General features: G+C 43.2%; 3 protein-coding genes across 13 annotated transcripts in view; 1 reads left to right on the forward strand and 2 right to left on the reverse strand.

Moving 5' to 3' along the window:
• Dscam2 (Down syndrome cell adhesion molecule 2) overlaps positions 1-1,033 on the reverse strand; it is a 90,420-nt gene extending 89,387 nt beyond the window's left edge. For 5 of the 9 annotated variants that reach the window (XM_067357870.1, XM_067357871.1, XM_067357869.1 and 2 more), the window contains exon 1: positions 380-939. In XM_067357870.1, coding sequence (XP_067213971.1) covers positions 380-407 — 28 coding nt within the window. In that variant the 5' untranslated portion in view covers positions 408-939. Of the gene's footprint in view, positions 1-379 lie in introns of all 9 variants that reach the window. The other 4 variants (XR_010890917.1, XM_067357867.1, XM_067357872.1 and 1 more) reach the window with 4 other exon arrangements.
• Positions 1-20,943, forward strand: part of AIF (Apoptosis inducing factor) — a 110,092-nt gene that overhangs the window by 56,533 nt on the left and 32,616 nt on the right. The gene's annotated exons all lie outside the window — the stretch shown is intronic.
• On the reverse strand, positions 14,182-20,710 carry LOC137000407 (uncharacterized). Its single transcript, XM_067356863.1, has 4 exons — positions 16,997-20,710; positions 16,802-16,847; positions 15,449-15,925; positions 14,182-15,017 (listed from the first exon to the last, which is right to left on the reverse strand). The coding sequence occupies exons 1-4, from the start codon at positions 17,000-17,002 to the stop codon at positions 15,007-15,009; spliced, it is 540 nt and encodes a 179-aa protein (XP_067212964.1). The 5' UTR covers positions 17,003-20,710; the 3' UTR covers positions 14,182-15,006.

The raw sequence follows: 20,943 nt of genomic DNA on the forward strand, positions 1-20,943 counted from the left end.
TGTCCCTCGGATCCGGCATGTAGATATATAATATAATCTGACATTCTATATAGGACTGCGAGGAAGTTTGAAAGTGCGGTCATTTAAATTCACTCTTCCCTGTCGGTCCCTTTTCCCATCGGCCGCACTAGTAACGTCAATCTTTATTACCTAAACTTCCATTTCCTGTCCGTATTAAAGAGGAACGTTATAATTCAGCTGTCATTCATATTCAATAAACTCAAATTAGCGATACAATTATGAGATTGTTAAAAGATTCTTCTTACGACACAATGCTTTTTCTTTCTCTGATATTCATGCCTAATTTTTTTCTACTTTTTTCACCGACGAGAATTTGATTCGTAATGGGAGAAAATAAGACAAACTAGAGAGGATTTACCTGCAAAGATTAGGCAGCGGGCCAGCATCCTTCGATCCTGTAGTCGAGTTCTATGCTCGGCCGAACTCGGTGCCTAATTTCCAGACACGGACGATGATGCACCGTCGTCGCTTCAGCGTCACCCTGACTCTCGTGATCCGCCGTCGTTCTCGTCGTCGTCGTCGTCGTCGTCGTCGTCGTCGGCGACGCGCAGCGCGGGTACGTGCTGGTGGTGTTGATGGTGGCCGACGACGAGGACGAGCAGCGCGGTGTCGTCGTGGTGTCGACGGCGATGCTGTGGCGAGTGCACGCGGTGCATACACGGCGCGCGGCCAGTCCGAAAGCCGGTCGCGTTCAGATATCGCGCGACGGGATTCGCGGGGGTGAGATAGCGCGGAGATCCGGGAACACGGGGGATGCAGGAGGGGGAGGAGAGGAGGGCACAGAGATAAGTAGACCCGTAGAGCGGAAGAGGTCCGGCGGAAAACGCGACGCGCGTCTACTACCTCTCGCGACGAGAGTCTTTGGCCTCCGGCACCGTCGGCCACGACTGATCGCGCCGGGTAACCCCCGCACACCCCCCCTTGCGAGTACCCGGGGCGCATGCGTGCCACCCTCTTTGCTCTCCTCTCCCATCCCCGTCGTGCGCGGGGTGGTTGCCCCTCTTCGTGGAGTCTCTCTCGCGCGAACGCTGGCTTCCGCCAGGGGGGCGTTCGGTGGGTGGCGGGTGGACGGTGGTACAGGTGATAGGACGGAGGGAAGAGAGGGTGCACTCCCGCACACGCACGAGATAGCAGACGTGATTTAGCCATTTACCGGAGGTGGTGCTTAGGGAATATTAGATGGTAAAGGGAGGTGCGATTTTTTATTGTCGCAAATAGCAACAGCTGTTACATCAATAGTATAATGGCAATGATTGTCTTCAATTGATTGTTACTTTCCGGACTGCAAGCCGTGAAGAAAATATAAAGATGTGTTGAAGAGAATTTATTTTATCTGATTTTACTTTATCGGATTTGGATTTCCTTCTTCCATCTATATTATAGACAGTATTACGGTTTCTTTTATTTGAAACTCACTCACTCACTCACTCCCGTGAGTTGATTTCTGTTGAATGGTAGACAGATGGATAGATACAGGTATAGAGTAGACGAAGAACGAAAGGCAAGACGCCGCCGCGGTCGTAGATACGGAGCTCATCACGTCGAGGAGATAGCGTTCTCAAATAGTATACGGGATTTAACCATTCGCTGGAGTGGTACTTCGTGCAGTGGCTAGAGAATGTTGCTTAGTAAGAGGTAGCGGTAATTTTCTTGTTGCGAGTAGCCTCAGGATCTGTTACTGTAGCTGTCTGTTATCCTCGATTAGCTATCACTTTCTAGATTCTGACTAGTCTATCTATTTGTGATTTACCAAGAAAATCTGTTGCCTTTGTAAATACAACACATTAAATTATTTAAGATACCTTATTAGCGATCTAGATACGCTAAAAACGACAACAGATTTCTGCAAAATTATATTTAAAAATTACAGGCTGTGTTAAGAGTTAATATTGAAACATTTTCTTTAACAGTTATATATTTGGAATAAATACATATTAAAAATGAGAAAAACAAATAAAATATTTTGTAATTCTATAACATAATCGGTTGTGATAAATTTCATCATGTAGCGACCGCGGCATGTGGTAGAAATGATGGATGTGTGGTTTTAAGGATTAAAACTTGAAACTCGAGCATAAGAACCAGTATCGAGAATGTTATTTTCTAAAATTCAAATCACAACGAGAAACAAAAAAGTGAATGTAATATTGTAGTAATCGTACAATGTAGTAAATTTTAGCAATTAATTTTTTATTTGGTTTTAAATCAGTTTCTATACTTTGCTATCTATTTTTTATTCAGTAAAATAATGTAACAAAAGAAAAGATTTGTATACATCGAGTTTCTTAAGGTGCAATTAAACACTTTGCAGGGGAAGAATTCTCAAATACAAATAGTCATTCTTTAGCCGCCGCGTTTATGATGAATCTGTATGCGGCGAGAGGTAGACGAGGAGGGGTGAGACGCAGGTGTCACAAAAGACGAAAGGGAGTAGTGTTCGTATTCTGTGGTCGTAGCAGGCGCGAACCCTCGGCGGCATTGCTCCGTGTGTATAATACCCTCGCGCATGCATAAATTATCCGCGAAACCGCGAAGCCTATGTATTTCCGACTGTGTCGTGCGTTATATTTCATGCCGGAACAAATGCCGTCTTGCGCGCGCGTGCGTCTGTGAATCGCCACTCTAATTAATTAGCTGTCTATCTCTTTCCTTAATTTATTATGGAATTTATTTAATTTTTTATGACGCGCTCTTGCTATACACTGGAGAGAAACGTCAAGAACATTTTTCACTCCTTTCTATTTTTCGTACTTTCCTGCCGTATGCAAATGAATTTTTACTACACTTCATTTCCACTACTATTAACCGTACGCTCTTCGTTTCTATCTTCATAATTATATTTTACATCGCATTGCAGTTTTGCTTCGATTTATTCGAAGCTATCTATCCGACGCTACGCCATTTCCCGTTCTCCATTCTACAGATGGTGAAAAGAAAGGTTCTAGATTGTACTGATCTTGTTCGTTTCAATCTCCACGTTGGAGAAAAGAGTCCGGCGATCGATCGCGATGTTTAATTATCCGACTACGCGTTTTACGGTCCGGAGGAGCCTTTTCGCGACGTGTCTCGCGTCATGTTGATCACCGCTGGCGCGAGCACTTATCTGCTGTCGTGGGAACGCCCACGCAATAGGAGACTGTCATCGTCGATGGTGGTAGTGTCGCGCGCAATAAAGCTCCGGTGACCGCGGGGATAGCGACGGGAATGAGGCGGCCGAAAGTTTCCATGTTAAGCGGCGGGATGCTTGCAAAGCAAACTCGGATCATAAAAGGTAGATGTGGAAGTGCGCGCGATGAAAACAGACGAATGAAACGCGGAGAAAAAGGAAGAGAACAGCTATTCTCGTATGAATTATTGATAATTAGTATGAATAATATAGCTCGCGAGTAATATATAGAAGCGTTTGTTATGAATAATTCTGTCGAATGAGCTTTTTATTTATGCTGTAATTGTGCGTTATCTCATCACTCATCGTCGTTATTCAGTCATCATTATTCATTAATCGTTCATCGCCGTGAGTAATAGTAATGTAATTTAATTTATTATCGATATTCCATTAGCCACTGATAGTCTTAATGGTATCATTGTGATATATTTTTATTATTCCATCTGTGGATTCGAATTGAGCCAACCCGTACGGAATCTGCGCCTGACCTTGTTTTTTAATATAATCTTTCCGCTACAATTACGCGACGAGAAAGTAATTATTTTACTTAACAAGAGATTCGAATTATCCAGCAATATTTCTTAACGACTTGTTCGCCGTTGTGCAGCGTTACGCTATTTATTCGAGCGCATTCACTGCGAAGGGATTTGTTTCGTCGCCGGAGCGAACGTTTAGCGCGGGGTCGCGGAGTGCGCGAAGTTTAGTGTAATAGTATCGGTGAAACGAAGCTTTCGAGTCGTTCCCTCCTTCGCTCCGTTTCGAGCGTGCACTAGAGCGAGACGATCTCGCGGAGCAATGAGGGGTGGAAGTGGGGGAGGGGGGGGGGAGAGAATGCGCGAGGCTTGCATGCGGTAGCAACTCGGTGCAACCGAGGTGGAGGGATGCGACAACTGTGTCCGAGCACATCGTTAAAACCCGACCCGGGGCTACGGGGTTTCCGCGTTGTAGTCGTCGTCGTCGTCTGCCGGGTATACACTCCCCGTTTCTCTCTCTCTCTCTCTCTCTCTCTCTCTCTCCGGCTTCCGTCAACTCATCCTTTTCCCCGTACGACCAGCGCGTCGGTCTATCGCTTCACCGGGCTCGCTCGTTCGACTATTGTTTCGTCAAGTGCGACGTAAAAGACTCGAAGATCACCCTCATTCGCGTGGCCTCCATTGTACTGGCTATTAAAGCCGGTCGTTTTGACTCACTCTCTATTCTCCGCTATCTCTCTTTCTCCCAGCCGTCGTCTTATTTGCCGTCGAATTGCGACCCTGGCTCTACCATCCTATCTTTCCCCTTTCTCTCTCTCTCTCTCTCTCTCTCTCTCTCTCTCTCTCTCTCTCTCGCTCTCTCGCTCTCTCGCTCAAGTCCCTTCGTCGCGAAGGGACAAGTGCAGTTTGCGCAAATTCAAATTTATCCCCGGGTCACGTTCCCTCGAGGAGCGAATTAAGGGTCCGGGCGTGGAGCCGTCAGGAAGCACGCGTCGCTACTTAATCCTACCCGGAATATCCCCCTGCGAGAACGCGCGGCGGATGTGTTGCGGTTCGCGACGCGAACTGGTTCCCCTGCGAATGATGCTTTGCTTTTTCATTTCCGTCGCAGAATTTCGCGGCAACTTATGATCGCGTTCTTAGACGCCGGGTAGAGCCATTTTATTGCTTTCCTCGCTTCTATGCTTTTAAAATATTTTTTTTTAATCGAGAAAACGGCTGTGTACGGGATGAAACTCATACTCTGATAAGTCGAGAATTGAAAAACTAGTAAAATCAGAATTAATGTATTATATATTTTTTTTTCTTCTACGGCATCTTCTTTTCACATATATTTTCTTTCATTTTTCCTTTATTTTGCTTGATAAAGTATTATTTGCGTGTAAAGTTCTTGCCGTTTCTTTTATCAGTTTGTCGGGTCTTCGACTTAATTCTCATTGCATTCTTCGATCTCAGGCGCGAGGTATAGCCGCATTCGTGGCATTTCCTCGTAGAGATTCACGGAAACTGACTCGAAGGGGGACAGAGAGGCGGCGGAGTCTCGTCGCAAATTGGTTGGGTAATCGATGCCGGTCTTGGCATTCCATTCGGAGATCAGACGTGTACCGTTTAATTAGAATACCCCGTTCCACCGTGTTAAATACCAGGTCGTGCGGTATGAGAGGACTAATCCAGATTTTTGTGATTTTATACTTCTCTTTCGGATTCCTGCCATTTGAAGGATTTGAGCGTAATGTTAAAATCGACACATTTTTGCGCAAAAGTAAAAAAATCCTTTTTTTTTAATATATATGGAAGATTTTATATATGTACATATATATGTGTATATATATATATATATATATATATAATAAATTCTATAAAATATATGTAAAAGATTTTAAAAATGAAATGTATTAAAAAAATTTTTCGTATTTTATATTATTGTAGAGCAAAAACATTGTGCAAATATTTTACAAATTGATGAAATATTTGTATATTTTTTACAAGTTAATGTAGAGTGGAATAATATCTAGAGTATTGTCTAAAATAAAATTTACTGAAATAAAAATATAGTACTTTATAATTATATTGAATATATACATATGTATATGGTTATCATAAATAATTATAATAAACTATACACGTACAGCATCACATGCATATATTTTCCAATAAACTCTTTAAGCAGTTTTGTTTTTTTAATTAAATCTTTGTAGCAGTTTCGCGCAAAATTAATCCGCTCACGGGTTTAATAAGGCGTGCGGTGTACGCGCGCGAAATATATTAGGCGAACGAAATACGAGAAAGGAAATTATGTAAACATACGCTAGAAAACGTAATCTCCATCGCTCGGGAGTGGCCGCGTTGCATTAAAATTAGCGACCCAAACTCGCGCTCGCATAACGCAATATTACAAACGACGCGGTGACTGTGCGAGCCGCGCTCGAATGGTACAGAAACCATTAATTAACGGTCGCTGGTACGTTTAATTGGTATTAGTTTAATTATCATCGTGGCTGTAGGGTCTCGAGGGGAATCGATGCTGAAGCAAGATGGCTGGGATCGACAAATAAAAAGAAAAAAGGGGTAGGGAGGCAGGAGATAGGCTTGTGAGCAACAATGAAAGAGAATTCTAAGTATGCACGCGCATTCAGCGAGAAGAGACAAGAACTGAACAAAGAGATTCTCGATGAATGAATGAAGACTGTGAAGTAGGTGCAGTTCTTCATTACGAATATTGAATGTGCCATTAGAAGAAGCGCCATGCTTTTGGAAAGAGTGCAGTAATTTTCGAAGGAAACGACGGAAACTCGCGGAAACGTTTCCGTCGTTTTTTTTACGCGTGTTTCTTTGGAATTTCTAGCATGCTTTCAAAATTTAATGGCTGCAACGATAATAAACAATTTACTGAAATACGTCTGTGAAAAATTTTTATGCTTGAGGATAAATTTGATACTTTATAGCTTTCATACATAAAGCGTCTGCATTTGGAAAATTATCAGTTTACTGAGAAAAGATATATAAAAATATACTTTATTATGCGAATATTTATAATGTAAAAAAATGTGTGCATTAGATATTTACTCGGAACGTACATTTGTCGTTATTTGAGAATGTTTATTTTTTTCATCTCACGCTACTTTGAAATTGCAATCGGAAAAAGCACGAGATTGATAAGATTGGATGCGACAGCAGATTTGATGAGACGCGAACGGAAAGATCGAAAACTAATGGGGATATTAAATTCCCTTTAAGATTTAAGGTTCTTCGCGCGACACTGTCGTCTCCGACTCGGGAGGGCGAGAATCCGCGCGACTTTCCGCCCGATGCGAACGATGCGAGAGGAAGATAGGCCACGAACGGTGGTGTGGGTGCTAAAACGGCTACGTGAAGGGTCATAATTAAATTCAGATTTCGCTGCGAGGACTCGGAGCGGGGACGTGGGGATGGAACAAAGAGGGTTTCGCGAGGAAAAGAAGTAGACCGACTGGCGAAGACATAAGAAAAGGTGCAGCCTCGTCGTTCTCGTAATTGAATTAAAATTTGAATCGTCGGGAGACGAGTGCCTTAAGTGTGCGGTACCAGCGAGAACGAAACGGCGAGGCCGGTCCTCCTCGGCTGTGTCGAAAGCGACTGTATATCTCGCCGCCAGCAATCCCGCGTCGATTCCTTTTCTCGGCGAATTGTAAAAATGCAAAGTGAATTTTTTACGCGCGGGCGTGAAGTGTCCTCTCTAAATCGGAGAATTCTTCGGACTGTACATTCACTAGTAAGGGAGAGTCGCGTTGCCAAAGGAGCAAAATTTATTTAACTCCGTTTTAGCCGTTCTTCTTTCTTCTATCTGTATTAAATCTAAATAAATCCATAGCAAAATAGCGCACCGCGTTGTTTACGTGGCGAATGTGCGAAGATTTTTCTATTTTTCTTTTTGTTGTTGCCAGTTTGAAATTCGTGTTCATGATTTCCGAATTATGTTTCACATTCAGTAAAATAAAAAAGAAATATTGCGATGGTTATTTTCTTTTATAATATTTAATAGGGATTTCTTCTACCTTTATTTTGCAGCATCAAAAATCAAACTTTTCACGCGCGGCGACGCGGTGCAAAATATTTTTGGCACAAATACATTCACCCGAGACTTTTATGCGACAGAGCGATATTTTTTTCTACGAGTTTTTTCCCCGCGCTTTTGTGAGCTGGCGGCGATATGATATTGGCCGAAATGAGTTGCGAGAATTACACGTCCCGTCGAGTATGTAATCGCAAACGTCTTGCTTATCGAGAGACGAGTTTATTATGTTAGATCCGCCTCCGTGGTTCTTGACACACTTAGGCTAAAGAGCCTATTACGATCGACACGGTTGCATGTTATAGAATATCACGTAACTCGGAAGAGCATGGCCGAGTGCCATCGATGCGAGATTTACGTTTTCCAGCCGTTCGAGAACACACCGGTCCCAGATGCCTCTGCATAACGCGGACGGGGACCGAAGTCGAGGTCTCGCTTGCCGATCCTCACGTCGGCGTTTAAAGTGCAATGCCCGCTGAAGGACGGAAACGTCAGTCTTTCAAGTCGAACTTGGGGATCGTGTTGAGGGTTCTCTCTGTCTCTTTCTCTCGCTTTCCTCCGCCACTTATGCTCTGCTTTCCACCAACTTTGTTTCTCTTTCTTTTCTTTTACCACCCTTTCCTCTTATTTCTAGTGCGGTGAACGACCAGAACACCACCCACTTCAACACGTTTCGATTGGCCGCCAAAGCGGCTGCCGAGTTACAAATCCTCCCGTCGTTATCTACGGATTGATTATGTACGCCGGATGATAAGCAAATGAAAAGCTTTTTCTCGCGAATACTCATACTGATTTTATTCTGCTTTTCTTTTGGATTATTAAATCAGATTTTTATTAGAGCGTAATACGATTTTAATTATATTATTTGAATGTTACTTCTGAAATTATTTTGTAATCAATCTTAGCAAACTTGATAAACATAAATTTGAGGAATTTTAGATTAATATGAATAATTTGTGTTATGAAATAAATAAGTTTAAATTAATATATTTGAGGTAGCGCAAATTTCGGTACGGTACGGTAAATTAGATCTTTGTATTTTACATAAAGTAATTAAATTTTTAATTAAATAAGAAATCTTCAAGTTTTATTTACGTAGTTGTGTTAGCGTCTCGTATAGCGTTGAAATCCATACGAGTCTTTAAGTAAAAAAGCTTTTCAGTGTCTCGAATTCCACCCTGTGCGTGATTCTCGCGAAGCTCAACAGACTTTATCCACAATTTCAATCTCCCTCGCGACGAAAGAAAAGAGGCGCACTCGAGGTTTAGGCGAATGAGAGGAGGGAACGAGAGGAGCGAAAGGGCCGCGTGCGGGAGAAAAGAGAGAGTACCGAGGGATGTGAGCCGTGAATCAACGGACGATTCACAGCAGGACTCATTTCGCCGTTCTTTTATTCTTAAGACTTGTGGATTGATGGTATCGCTCGTAGATGGAAATGCGTGTAATTTTTACAACGCTGGTTTGTGGCTCCGTTTTGTCGTTCGTTGGCCGCAACACAACTGCAAACGCTCGATCTCGCCTGGGTCTGCTTACAACGCGTTTCTGTAACTTTCGCGGAATACGTCGAAGCGCTCGAGGCGATTTCGCGCGAAATAACCCGTGCCGGAACTTTCCCGGAGCACCGCCCTACCGGGAGAAATTACGTCATTACACGGCGATAATAAATTTCTGGCCTAAGTGCGGCAACTTTGGGTACAACTTTGAGAAATTGGAGACGGTTTGTTGGTGCTGCATGTAAACGTACATGGAAATTCGCGAAATATAACTCGGAAATACGACATTTCATATATATTTCCAGGATTATATTCTCTCAATATTTTTTATTCCAACAGTGGCTTCTCAGTTTTGAAGCTGGTCGCAAGTTCGCTTTTGTGGCAACTACCTACTTGGAAATTATGCTTGAAATATCGAATTCGACCGATTTCATCGACCGTTTGTAGGCGAATGTCACTCTTGCCCCTCCCGTTTTCGATCTTCCACGCCCTCTCATCCGTTCGTGAGTGTTGGTCAATACGACAAATCCGCTAGCAATAAAACACCAACACGACCACGCTGCCGTTCCTCTTTTTTGGCATTTTCCCCCGTCCTTTGTCCCTGTTCCTCTTTCATCTCGCGCTCCGTTTGTCTCGCTCAGTCGCCTTTCCGCCCCGTTTCCGCTCTCCTTCCCTCTCTCTTTCTCCCTCTCTCTCTTTTTTTTTGCAAAACTACCGTTAGTATGCATGTACGCGAGCAGCCTGTATGGATCGAGACCGCGCTGGTGCAACACCGAATAATAAATTATAGTCGGACTGTGGTGTGCGCATACACTCGAATTTTCAGCAGTGGAAAAACAGCGCGGCCAACGACTCGCTCGCCTCCAACAAAATATTGAAAAGCGATTCGAAGATATTGATATAACACAGAAATAAAAATATTCACAGCATTTCTATAATTTCAGAGTAAAAAGGAAAAGACAATTCTTCGGTTGAGCAAAATGCAGCATTCGGTTAACAATAGGAGTGCGAAGCGATGCTTGGTAAGCTGTTGGCTGGTAAAATTAATGAATTTCGAATATAACAAACTTTTATATAATTTAAACTGTAATTAATTTTGTGTTAAACTACAATTTAAGAAATTTAATAATTTATGAAATATTCGATGCACGGCTTTTAATTTGCGAACATCGAATAGCTTGACTTAATTGCGGTATGCACGGAAAAAAATGCAATAGACAAAAGATGTAATTGAAAATTGCTCGAAAGACAAAAGTGCGGCCTAACGAACCCGAAAATTGCGCCTGCAGTAAGGAGAGGTAGACCCGGTGGACGTTAATTAGCCGCGTTTCCCGATCAAAGTCGGGGTCTCTCTCGCAGACGCTACATTTAATATTAATCCCCGGGCGATAGGCGGGAGTGGCGAACACGGTGCGCGCACGGTGGTGCACGGATGGAGGTCGTTGGGCCGGGATGTAGTGATTCTCGAAGAGGGAGCGCGCACACAACGCTTAGGCGCCAATGTTGGCGCCCTCGGAACGTTCGCCAATTCCGATCCGGCAGGCGCAGCGTGTGCCTAATTGGTCAGATTTGTAATCGGCTACAGAGAGCGTCAGGTCGATTCGGGTTTGGCACGGCGAGTGTTCGCCAGTTGGGCACGAACGTGTGTGCAAGGGGGGGGGGGAGAGGGGCGAACGGAGAGGAGAGAATGCTGGAGCGGGAATGAGTGTGGAGAGAGCGAGAGCGAGAGAGAGAATGTGTGCTGAGGGAGAGGGAGAGTACGGGAGGTACAGGGAGAGAAATTGCGTGGAAGAGAGATGACGAGAGGAAGCATGAGAGAGAGAGAGACAGAGACGAGGGATGATCGCACACGCGGCACAGATGTGTTTGAAACATCGTGCCGCTCTAGCCATGCCTACCCCTAAATTTATATCCGCATCCTCTCCACCCCTCCGTGCGACCTCTATTTCTCCCCCGCTACTCCCCCCCCCCCCCCACACACGTTCGTTTCGCACACACTAGCGGACGTTTCGTAATCCGCGCTAATTTAATTGCTCGTCGTCATCGATGGCCATTAACCGAATAGAATTGTTGGCAGTATCACTGTCGGTACAAGGATCACCGGCTGCTGCGCGCACGCTATGTGCGAAGAGGTAACGGTGACATTATGGAGTTCTAAACTATCGTCGGAGTATCGTCGCGTACGAGGAAATCGAGTCTTCTCTTCCTTTTAGCGGCGTTTCCACGCTCTTCTTTTTTCGTTTTTCCACTTCGCAGCGCAAATATACGTATCTCCCCCTTTAAGAGCGAAGCATATAAGAAAGTGTACTTGGGAATAAATCTAAAGATCAGATACATAATCGCCGAAGTTTATTGTTTGCCAGACATTCGTAAGTTTATCATAAAACATGAATTCTTTTCGCATCTTTTTTTTATATCTCCGAATGAATTCTATCGAACGCGATTAAAAAATGATTTTGTAAATTTTATTTAATAATACTCTTCTAAAATTCGAGAGAGACATGCGGTGGAATTGAAATATCGTTGAAAAGAGCGATCTCGATGCATATCATTTCTGGCATCATTGACGCCTGATTATTACCTATCGCGCAATTTGACGTCAGCCGATTGTTACGCGCACAGCCATCAGCGTCCAATAAATTTATGGGCTCATGGATGTAGCTCGGCCGTCTACGTTGAAGACCCTTCACACGAAATGTAATTGGCTAACCAGCCGAATGAGCGTCGAACATGTCGTTAATGTAACGACTGCTAAGCATCGTCATGATCGACTGAAGCGGAGGTCATTGGCAACATCATCGTTACAGGCATCTTGCTACTTTTATACGTTATGGCAATCTCTTAACGTGTCCCTGTCTTTTTAAATGGTATTTTACACGCCGTAAAGAACATAAATGGAATGTGATTATTATGCGATCCTCGCAAGAGATATTACTAAAATTCTTGCAAGCGATAAAAAAAATCACTAAAATATACTTTCTTGAGATAAGTTTTGCATTTATTAAAGTTTGTTACGTACTACGTGTAGTTTTTATATAAAATATCGTTTTTCGCGTAAAATATGATTTTTACGCACGGGATCGCGAGAAATTTTTATCAGAAACGAGCTTTTAGGTTTCTAGATAAAATTCACTGTAACCCGACGCGCGCAGTACTGTAATATGGAAAGTAGGGCACTGTGTGTGTAAACCGAGATGGTTATGGAATATTTAACCGAATATTACGGATATTAAAGAAGATTCCAAAGAGGCAAAGATCGTTTTTTTTTTGTTCGGTGGCGAATAAAAGCATAATGGGATCGAGGGAAATGTGCATCGAGCGTGAATTGCAAAACAACAGAGTCGTATCGCGGGCCGTGGATAAAAAGTAATATCGATCAGCGCTATATTCGCGAGCAGCTCTCTCGCGATTTTACCGAAAGATGGGACGCGTTTCGTCATAATTAATCAAAGTGCGGATTTGGAGGATCCAATTAGCGGTGAGCGTGCTTTATTTGAAGGATGCCTCGAGTGAGGCTGCCGTGGCCAACGAGAATAGGGAATAATACGGGATAGGACGCATTAAAGTTCAACCAAAAGGTACTAGTCGCATGAATACGGGCCGGTGGCCTTAAACAGGATTTACCGTCGTTGATTTGCACATCGTTATTATCCCGAGCTCGCTCAGCGATGATGATGCTTTTTTCGACTGTGTCATTTAAACGTAGTAATGATCGCTGAAAAGTATTGCACAACTGAATTCTTGGTGAATGGCGAGTTATTAAATTTAACTTACACATGAATTCTTCCATTGAAAGGTCAGCACATAGTTCAATCTCAATAGTAATGTAAGAATATCTCAGTCAGTAATATATGAAACGATAAAATTAAGGATTAAGGATTAGAATGCAACGGAGCATAATTTCTATCGGGAACATGAATAACACTGCGGAATTGAAAATAACTGAGAGAATTAAGAACAAACTTGATACGTGTAATTATGATGGTAATCATTCACTGTTCAGGATGATCGGCAAAAAGATGATGAAACTAAACGTATCAATGTTAAGCGGCAAATCGCATTGCTTTTGTAACACGCGGGCAGAATGTAATTATCATGATTACACATATTACTTGCACGGTTATTACGTGGAAGTCACGCAACTGCCGCGAGAAATTATCGCATGTATGTGTCTTTTGCTTATTCTAGCAAAAGCACATTGTGCGACACTTTAAACTCAGCACTCATTACGCGGATCCTTAATTAGGCCCATTTATTTTCCGCGTACAGAGTAAAAGCGACTCTTTTTATCTGATACTGATATAATCACATAAAATTAAATGCATATGTAGAAGAAAGAAAATCGTAAAATTAATGCACGGAAATTACAAGACTAAAACAAATATCTAGCGAAATATCGCCTGGGCAAAATTGTGTACTGACCAGAAAGATTAAAGGTTAATAAAACTTTATGCAGCGCATTCGCCGTGATGCGAGGAATAAAAGTGTCATGACGTCCATCTGTTACCATCTATAATGCCTTGACATTTTAAAGGAAATTTCTGGAAAATATTGCTTAGCAAAAAGAGATTCCACCGTTCACCGGTTAGAGATGAATCAAAATTTTATCCATCGCCATCCTTTCTGGATGGCGAGCATTACGAGCGAGCCTATGTCGCGCGGAAAAAGCGCATCTAAATATGCGCGATATTTATGCGATCGTGCAATATCGTAAACGACGAGCGCGCCGATAGTAAATCCATACGTTCGGCAATATCTCCCCACTCTCAATAGACCCACCGGGCGTTTACGGTTTTAATTTCGCCCCGGTTATGCAAGATCCCCGCGAATACATAAATCGACGGGGAATTGTTAAATCAGTAGCGGCGGCCGCGTGCGTGCGTTGTTGGGGAGATATTTTGATTTTTTATTGGCAGAAAGTTACAGCCGGCATCTGCCAATTAGGAACATAACAGTGAAACAAAAATCAACACATCATTTTTCTATCAATATAATTTGTTTATTATATGGATTGCTGAATCGAATGTGGTGAACCAAACGATAAAAAAATAGAATGTGCGTGAATGCGATCACTGCGCTTGTTTTCGTCGAGTGTGATTTCGTCACTTTTCGTCGATCGTGCTCGAGATACCCGAGATAATTTTCAAGATTCCACGGGATTTTGCGCTACGTGTTTATAATGGCTAAATGTCGTGTCGGAGGGAGGCCGCGTCTTAACGCTCTGATCCTCGGGAGAGAGCGCGTTGGAGGTAAATGGGAGAGGAGGAGGGGATTCTGCGAGGGAGCGCAATTGAAATATCAGGGCGCACGGTTCGCTCGTAAACGGAACGTCCGCCGATTTTCCGGATTGCGAAAGGGAGATGGGGAGTGCGGGGTAACGGGTAGGGGAGGCGAGGAGAAAACGCGCCGTCGAGAAGGAAGTCGTTTCGCCTAGACGACAAGGCGGCAAGTTCGAATAGCCGGAAGCGAGGCGACGATATCGTTCACTGTTTCCAAGAGATATTCCCGTGTTCGGTGGTGAAGGATAAGAATGCCACCAAGAGGGTGTTTTATACGCTGCGACGTTTCCTCTTGCGGATTTATCCGGCGAAATACAGGAAAACTTTTTGATGGTTCGCTCGACGCGATGTTCCGGTTTTCACTTTTTTTGGTCTTTCGATGGTAGCCTGACGAAGATCGAGGAGCGGCAAGGACTAGCGCGAGTTGATTTCCTTATCGACGACGATCGATGCTTACAGCCGGGATACGTGCGGGTGATCCGTGAGCAAATTTTGCTCCGATTGCTCGTGAGCGCCGTGAACATTACCACCAGCCTGGAAGTTAATTTATACGATAAATAAGCTTGAGGTGTGTTAATGCGTGCCGGACCGTAGCATGGCTGCGCGGTAATAATGAAAAAGAATGGAAATTACACGGTAATAAATTTCCAAAAAAGAAAGTTAATTTACGCGGCTTATCCCCTTGACAGTTCTTTGCTGCGGGATAAGAATGATTTATTAACTGCATAAAACAGCTTGCAAACGTTATCGATATTAATGGATTAAGTGACTCGAACTCGAACAATTTAGAAGAAAATAGTTAACGTAATAGCATTTAGTGTGCAATATTTCGAAGATTATCATTACCGACTATTTACTTTTCATTCTTTTAACTCTGACTTTTTAAATCCACTCACTCTCTTTAATCGCAATCACATAATAAAATTGAATGATAAAATTTATGACAATAAAACACATAATCTCACCTCCGCCGCCGCCGCCGCCGCCATATCCGCCGCCGCCACCGCCGCTCAATTTCCATCCACTGCCTCCAAATCCGCCGCTTCCACCGCCCAAGTCCCATCCACCGCCGCCGAGTCCGCCACTTCCACCTCCTAATTTCCATCCACCGCCGCCGAATCCGCCACTTCCACCTCCTAATTTCCATCCGCCACTTCCACCTCCTGATTTCCATCCACCGCCACCACCGCCGTATCCACCGCCTCCGCCGCCGAACTTCCATCCGCCGCCGCCGCCGCCACCGTATCCACCTCCGCCGCTGCTCAGCGTGATCACCTTGATGATCTTTGCACCGCCGCCGCTTCCGTAACCACCGCCGCCGCCGCCTAACTTCCATCCGCTACTTCCGCCACCGTAACCGCCGCCGCCGAAACCTCCATGACCGCCCCCGCCGCCGAATCCGCCACCGCCGCCATATCCACCGCCGCTGCTTATGTAGCCGCCTGTAATTTCGAGGTTGCATTTCATTCGACAATTTTTCATCGCGCTCGAAAATTTCGACTCCCGGCGAATATTGCGTAAACATCTGCAATTTATGGTGGTGAGAACGTGTGTGTCCGCGCGCGGATGCGCGATTTATCGACTTTCTTATACGGTACACACCACGGTGGCTGCACGCGTTCGCGTCGTCCGCAAATTGCCACGAGGTATTTCGCGATTGCTACAAGGAGACTGGCTGCGCTCTGCCGATTGTGTAAGTCATCTCAAAGGGCAGGGGGGCAAGTACAAATTGCTCTTGGATTAAATCTTATGAGCTCGTTTAATATCGCTGAGCCAACTGGTTAGTAATCATGTAAAGAGTCGAAGGATATAATTTATGAAACTTGTCTTGCCTGTGTGTATATCCCCCTTGTTATCTCAATGCAATTAACTGCCAGCTAATTACTTGAAATTATAGTTCTCCTTGTAATAATAACACAAGTAAAAGTAATTAATTTACTTGCGATTTGTAACAAATCTTTGAAAGCATAACTAATAATTATCATTGCTATGACAAATATAATTTTACAAGATGATTTTTATATACTTTTTTTTTATCCAATTGGCATTTGCGAAACCGTCTAGAAATCTTGAATGTAAATTTGTTAATTCCATTGTTTTTGTAATATTTAGTTACAGAATACACCGTTTTAAAATAGCGCGAATTTAACGTTTACCGTACTAACAATTCGACACGCTTGCGATCAATCGTATCCACTTCGCGCGCTGATTCTCGTGTACCGAGAGAATTCGAAACGTCGAGAACACTTCACACGCGGGAAGCCTTCGTCGTAATCCTTCGCGGCCACCTTCCCCCCGTAAGTCCCCATTGTACTTACCGTATGCGGTGGCGGCGAGCGCCAGAACAAGCGTAACTGCGAACACCTGCAACGATAGAAGGATCAGGCGTGAGAGCTTTAATAATCGCGGTATATCGATCCGCGCGAGAGACAGCGCGCTTCGATTGTCAGATACATGTGCAATATTACGCGAAGCGCGTATGCGCTCACAGCTGTTTCCCGGCTTCTACGTACCTTCATATCGTAGGTGTTTGATGCTCATCGTCGGACCCGTCGGCTCTTTTATAGCTCCTGCCTTTCTTCGCTCAAGATCCCCGCCCTTCTCTCTCTCTCTCTTTCTCCCCCCCTCCCCCTCCCTCTCCCCGTGTGTTCTTCTAGTTCACGAAACTCGATGACTTTCTTACCCACCACCGTCGCCGCCACCACCATCGTTGCCTCCATCACTGTCGGCTACGAAAATCCCCGTCACCGTTCCGGACTGCCTTCCCCACCCTCTCTTCGGCGCGAGACGGTAATCTTGACACCATCCCGATCATTCCCCAAGATCGAGACCTCCCGTCTCGGGGTCGCGGAATTTTCTCGCGCCGCGCGCGCGACATTTGCGACACTTGCCTCGTTTGCGTCGGGGGGGGATAATGTGTGTATGTGTGTGTGTCTGTGTGTCTGTGTCTGTGTGTGTGTGTGTGTGGTAACGCGGCAACCTCGTTGGCGGGAAACGCGACGATGATTCATCGGCCGAGATAATCGCGCGACGTTCGCGGAATATTCGCCCGTTCGAAGGAGAAACGTGGCCCGCGGGCGCGATAGCACGCGGTGGAGTCTCTTCGTTACGTACTTATCCTCGGCGTGATAATTATCGCGCGGCGAATCGTGCTAACTGGACCGGAAACGCCGGGCGGACGATCCCCAGCCGCTTCTTCAGTCCGGACACGCGCGTCTGTGACTCTTTCTTGATATTAGGCCATCTGGCCTGGCTCTCACCGGGTGAGCAAATCACAATTATACCAGGTGTTTCGAAAATGGAACTGTCTGGTTAAATTGTCGTTATCTGCAGTCAACTTTCCGCCGGTGTGCGCCGAATTTTGATCACAGGTTGCTAGACGCGTGTGAAATTCTCTGTTTATAATGCTACTACATTTCTATTTCTTTGACTTATATCCGAGTTGCAGTGAATCACGATTAACGAATTTATTTAAAAGAAGATACGCGAAACGTGAAACATGAATTATGTAATGCTATTCTTTTTTCATCTAAATCTCAGATTTTCAAAAAAATGTTACGAATAAGGATTTATTTTACAACGTAAGAAGACAAAAAAAAATCTTTTATGACTCTCAATGACTTTCGTTTTTAGATACAATCGTGCAAAGGTGAAGATTATTATTTTTACAGGAAAGGAAAGCTTTGTTCGAGGGAGTTGGCTAACGTGTTTGTAGATATGCCACGGTTGCCACGGTGCGCTACGCGAAATTGTGCAAGTTCCATGTGAGGAGATAAACATCTCCGAGCCATTTCTATCTCTTGGCAAACGTGTATTCGTCGAGACACTATTATTATTAGAGACCACGTAAACGAATCGTTATTTCCGATAATCCCTCTTGCCGCAACAACCTATCTCGTCCGCTGATTGCCGAGATTTCGTCAGAGAACGCGTTCTCGATGACGTCGTGTGTCAAATCGTAAAGCAACAATCGATACGAACTGTTGATCTTCGAAGAGAATGATTAATAGACAATAACGCTATGCGTGATGGGAAATTAACAATGCCGTTTCAAAGTATCGATGGAAACAATACATTTGCGTTGCGATAGAGCGATAATATTTATTAGTCATCTGAGATCATTCATAAAATGAGATTGTAAAATTCATAAAATGATAATTACTAACAATATTTCAGACGTCACAAATAATTGCTAATTGTATTATAAATCAAATTATAATAAATTGAAAATACAGATATATATTCATGTTGCAATACATTTCAATATATTAATGCTGGATGTTAATTAATAGGGAATTATAATTAATCAGTAAGGGAATATTGCACAAGCTATTAAGGAGGATAATCTGCCTCTATTTTTCTTCTTTTATTTTTAATCTGACTTTGCCCGGGAATAAATCCGCTTAATTGCCTCGGAAAACAATGTACAGGTGATAATGGATCGTCGCTCAATGGCGAGCCTTCCTCGCACCGGCTAGCTAGCATCTCGCGTGCGAGACTATCGTTCGCGTTTCACTCTCGATCGTTAGACAAAAAAGTAGAGATACTCGCTGGAAGGCGAAGGCCTATCTGGCCTTTCACCATCTACCGGCGTCCGCACAGACGGGGTAGCGGGGAGGGCGATCTGTCCTGATTAGCTCATCGAACCACATGATGATCGATGTGAGTAATTTGGGTAGACAACGCTTGGTCATTGATGATATCGTGCAGCAAGGTCCTTCGTACTCGAGAGAGTAATTAATGAGAACTGTCATCGTATCGTGACGAGAAACATGAAGAAGCGACAGCTTCGCGGTCATTTATTATGCCGCAATATTAATATGTGGCGTTTGTGTAATCGCACTTTAAAGCTCGCCAAGTGCAGAGGTGTCATTATGCGTATACGTGTGTTACCTTTAAGATAATTGATGCGTTCTCCGTGGAATGCAGACTTTAACAAAGCGATTTCGATCATTTAGAATTCTCACGTCAATGACAAGTTGATGGTTCATGCCAGTCTACCTAGCTATGATTATGCGGTTTATAACTATAATTATACGGTAAATGCGCCGTAAAGGCGATTTAGCCTCCAGAAATGCGGAATAGCCAACCGACCTATCGAACCTGATCTCCACTCTAGTGAAAGTTACTGTATTATAATGTTGAACAGTTTCAATGTGAATTATGATAGGATGATTAGAGTATCTTCTCGTATAAGTATAGCTGCGCCTCTTGGTTGTTCTGTTGAATTCTTGAAGATTATATTATCCAACATTATGCAGTGCATTAAGCATAAAATTGAAGGCTTGATATTCAAGACGTTGTACGTAAATTGTATCGCAATTTTAAAATTAATGTTACATTAATACAGACACTATTTTTGGAACAGCCTTGTTGTATCGTATGTTCAATTTACATAATCTAGAGATTTTATCTTGATTGTCAGCTCGAGAATTTATGCGTTCATTGGCATACTTTACTTGAAAGCAACATTCTAATGTTTTGATGGTAATGATAATTAAATACATCAAGAATCTCGGATCTGATTTTTCACACTTTTAACCGGATTTTTTCTCACTAAACGTGAGCAAGAAATAAGTGGCTAACATTGTTGATCGAGGGAAGTGTGTGGGTCTAAAGTGGGTTGCAAAATACGCGCGCATCGTCGACATCGAGAAAAGGCGATAGAATCTCTCTCGAGCCGCGGGATGCCATAAGTACGTGACGTAATATTACGTGCCTCACGGTCAGAAGGTGAAAACCAGTCGGCGCTTCAGATCGCGGGATTTTCTCACCGGGAAAACTGAAATGCATCGTCGAACGAGTTTGTTGAGCGAATTCCCGATCGACCGAAATCTCTGGTTTTGTTGTTGCCGTCTCAAAACAAGACGCAATGTTATGCTGCACAGATATATGATCTTGGAGTTATTGTATTTTGTTACCTTGGATTTATTGTTTTTTTTTTTAAATAGTTCTCACAAATAAAATTTTTTATCAGCGAAAAAATATAATAAACAAAATTAGTTAACATTAATATTGAAAAATTGTTTAACTTTGTCATTATAAATAAAATTTATACGTAGAGAGAGAAATATAATTTGAAATTTGACGTAAAAATTTTTTAGAGAGATAAAATAATTTTTACAATATCAGGTACTGTAAAAGAATTTTTTAGCAACTGAAGCGTAAATCACAAATAAATATTTTCTAAAATTTGCTTATCATTATTTTAAAGTTTTAAAATTCTTACAATTTATTTATTGATCGTTACTGAGATTTATTTATGTTTGTTGCGTATATACATTAAAGATATGTGTCGAATGTGTGGAAGTGAACATCACAAATCACGAGTGCCTGTTCAAGCATACTCGTATCATACATTTATCGATGGATTCATAGAGCCAAACGACGAACTAACAAGTTGCCGTTCTCGTTAGAAGTTGTTCAAATATTATATATAACGAAACGTTGCGCGAGTAGT

This window comes from Linepithema humile, chromosome 6 (genome assembly GCF_040581485.1).
Source record: "Linepithema humile isolate Giens D197 chromosome 6, Lhum_UNIL_v1.0, whole genome shotgun sequence".
NCBI classification, from domain to species: Eukaryota; Metazoa; Arthropoda; class Insecta; order Hymenoptera; family Formicidae; genus Linepithema; species Linepithema humile.